General features: G+C 41.4%; 1 protein-coding gene across 1 annotated transcript; it reads left to right on the forward strand.

The window, feature by feature from the left end:
* The first annotated feature begins 1518 nt into the window (after positions 1–1518).
* LOC123817503 (olfactory receptor 1D2-like) lies at positions 1519–2508 on the forward strand. The gene has a single exon (XM_045837222.1). It carries the CDS (start codon positions 1546–1548, stop codon positions 2506–2508), a length of 963 nt encoding a protein of 320 aa, XP_045693178.1. The 5' UTR covers positions 1519–1545.

A 2508-nucleotide genomic window follows, 5' to 3' on the forward strand; every position in this document is an offset into this window, starting at 1 on the left:
ATTCACACTTGAATCTCAGCACTCTGACAGCACACTTTTCTTTTCACTGTTTCAAATTTTTAATTATAGTCATAGGCAATACTATTCTGCATGAGTTTCAGATGTATAGTACAGTCTTTACAAAATTATTTCCAGGGTGGCCTCCATAATGTTTCAACTACCCACTTGGCCTCATACATCGTTATTATGATATTACTGACTATGTTCCCTATGCTGCAGTCTACATCTCTGTGACTATTCTGTATGCACATACTAATTTGTACTTTTTAATCCCTTGATCTTTTCTTAATCATTGCACTCTACAGCTTACTGAGAGCACCATTCCTTTTGGATCTATTTATTGTGTGAATAGCCACATAACTGAAATGTGGACTTCTTTTTAGTTGACTGTCTTAAGTCTACCAGATATATCATTCTATCAGCAAATAATATTTTTCCTTCCAATATTTTTACTTTTTCTCCTCTGTCCAATTGCATAATATCCATTTCCTATAATGCATACACACCCATTTTAAACATCATTTAAAAATCTGTATACTACCATACCATACTAATCTTTAAGCACTTCAAGAGTATTATAAAATGGTAGGATTTTGTTTTTAAGTATATTTTATTGATTGTGCTATTACAGTTGTCTCATTTTTTTCTCCCCTTTAACTCCCTCCACCCTGCATCCCCCCTACCTCCAGCATTGGCCCCCTTAGTCCATGTCCATGGGTTGTACATATAAGTTCTTTGGCTTTTCCATTTCCCATGCTATTCTCAACACCAACTCCCCATCTATGTTGTGTCTACCATTTATGCTTCTCATTCCCTGTACTTTTTCCTCCCATTCTTCCCCTCCCCATTGACAACCCTCCATGTGATCTCTATTTCTGTGGTTCTGTTCCTGTCCTAGTTGTTTGCTTAGTTTTCATTTTTGATTTTTTAGGTTTGGTTGTTGATAGTTGTGAGTTTATTGTCATTTTACTGTTCATAATTTTTTATTTTCTTCTTTTTCCTAGATAAGTCCCTTAAACATTTCATATAATAAGGGATTGGTGATGATGAACTCCTTTAACTTGCCCTTATCTGTGAAGCACTTTATCTGCCCTTCCATTCTAAATGATACCTTTGCTGGATAGAGTCACCTTGGATGACTCTAGATCCTTGTCTTTCATGATGGTTCAGTCTCTGGTTGGCGTGCATATGGGAGGCAGCCAATCCATGTTTCTTTCTCTCTCTCTCTCCCCTCTCTTCTTCCCTCCCTTCCTTCCTCTCTCTCTAAAATCAATAACATATCCTTGGGTAAGGATTTTTTAAATAATAAATACATAAATAAGACAAAGACATTATTTCTATAATGTTGAGTATGCCAGACTACAAGTTGCTGGAATGATTAAGTTGCAGAAAGCTTTCTCTGTTATTATTTTGTTGCTTATGTTTTAAAATCTTTATAAAATTTGGTCTAAGACAATTGTAATGCTAAGAAAATAGTTGATTTTGCTTATATGAATGTCTTTACTCAGATGAGTACACTTAGTAAATAAATGTCTATTGCTGCTGATGTTGCAGACAGTTGGGGAAATGCATGGAGCCAACCAGAGTGGGGTCTCAGACTTCATACTCCTGGGGCTCTCTGAGAATCCTGAAGACCAGCAGGTCCTGTTCTGGATGTTCCTGCCCATGTACCTGGTCACGGTGGTGGGAAATGTGCTCATCATCCTGGCCATAGGCACTGACTCATGCCTTCACACTCCCATGTACTTATTCTTGGCCAATCTCTCCTTCACAGACCTCTTATTTGTCACCAACACAGTCCCCAACACACTGGTGAACCTTCAGTCCCAAAACAAAGCCATCTCCTATGCAGGATGTCTAGCACAGCTCTACTTCCTGGTCTCCTTGGTGGCCCTGGACAACCTCATCCTGGCCACAATGGCATATGACCACTATGTGGCCATCTGCCATCCCCTCCACTATGTCACAGCCATGAGCCCTGGGCTGTGTATTTTGCTCCTCTCTTTCTGTTGGGTGCTCTCTGTCCTCTATGGTCTCTTCCTCACCCTCCTTATGACCAGGGTGACCTTCTGTGGGTCCCGGAAGATCCACTACATTTTCTGTGAGATGTACGTCCTGCTGAGGATTGCATGTTCCAACACCAAAGTCAATCACATAGTACTGACTGCCACGGGATCCCTCATATTCCTCACTCCCTTTGGGCTCATGATCATGTCCTATGTCCGGATTGTCAGTGCCATCCTCCGAATACCATCAGCCTCGAGCAAGTACAAAGCCTTCTCCACCTGTGCCTCCCATCTGGCTGTGGTCACCCTCTTCTATGGGACACTTTGTATGGTGTATCTGAAGCCCCTCAACACCTACTCCATGAAGGACTCAGTGGCCACAGTGATGTATGCTGTGGTCACCCCCATGATGAACCCCTTCATCTACAGCCTGAGGAACAAAGACATGCATAGGGCTCTGGGAAGACTTTTCCTAGGGAAAGCTTTCCAGAGGTTGACATGA

This window comes from Phyllostomus hastatus, unplaced genomic scaffold (genome assembly GCF_019186645.2).
Source record: "Phyllostomus hastatus isolate PE091 unplaced genomic scaffold, TTU_PhHast_1.1 phas_contig_210, whole genome shotgun sequence".
Classification (NCBI taxonomy): domain Eukaryota; kingdom Metazoa; phylum Chordata; class Mammalia; order Chiroptera; family Phyllostomidae; genus Phyllostomus; species Phyllostomus hastatus.

What these genes read in the sequence shown, in the direction of transcription:
- LOC123817503 (XM_045837222.1), top strand. Translation starts at nt 1,546, where the DNA reads ATGTTGCAGACAGTTGGGGAAATGCATGGAGCCAACCAGAGTGGGGTC.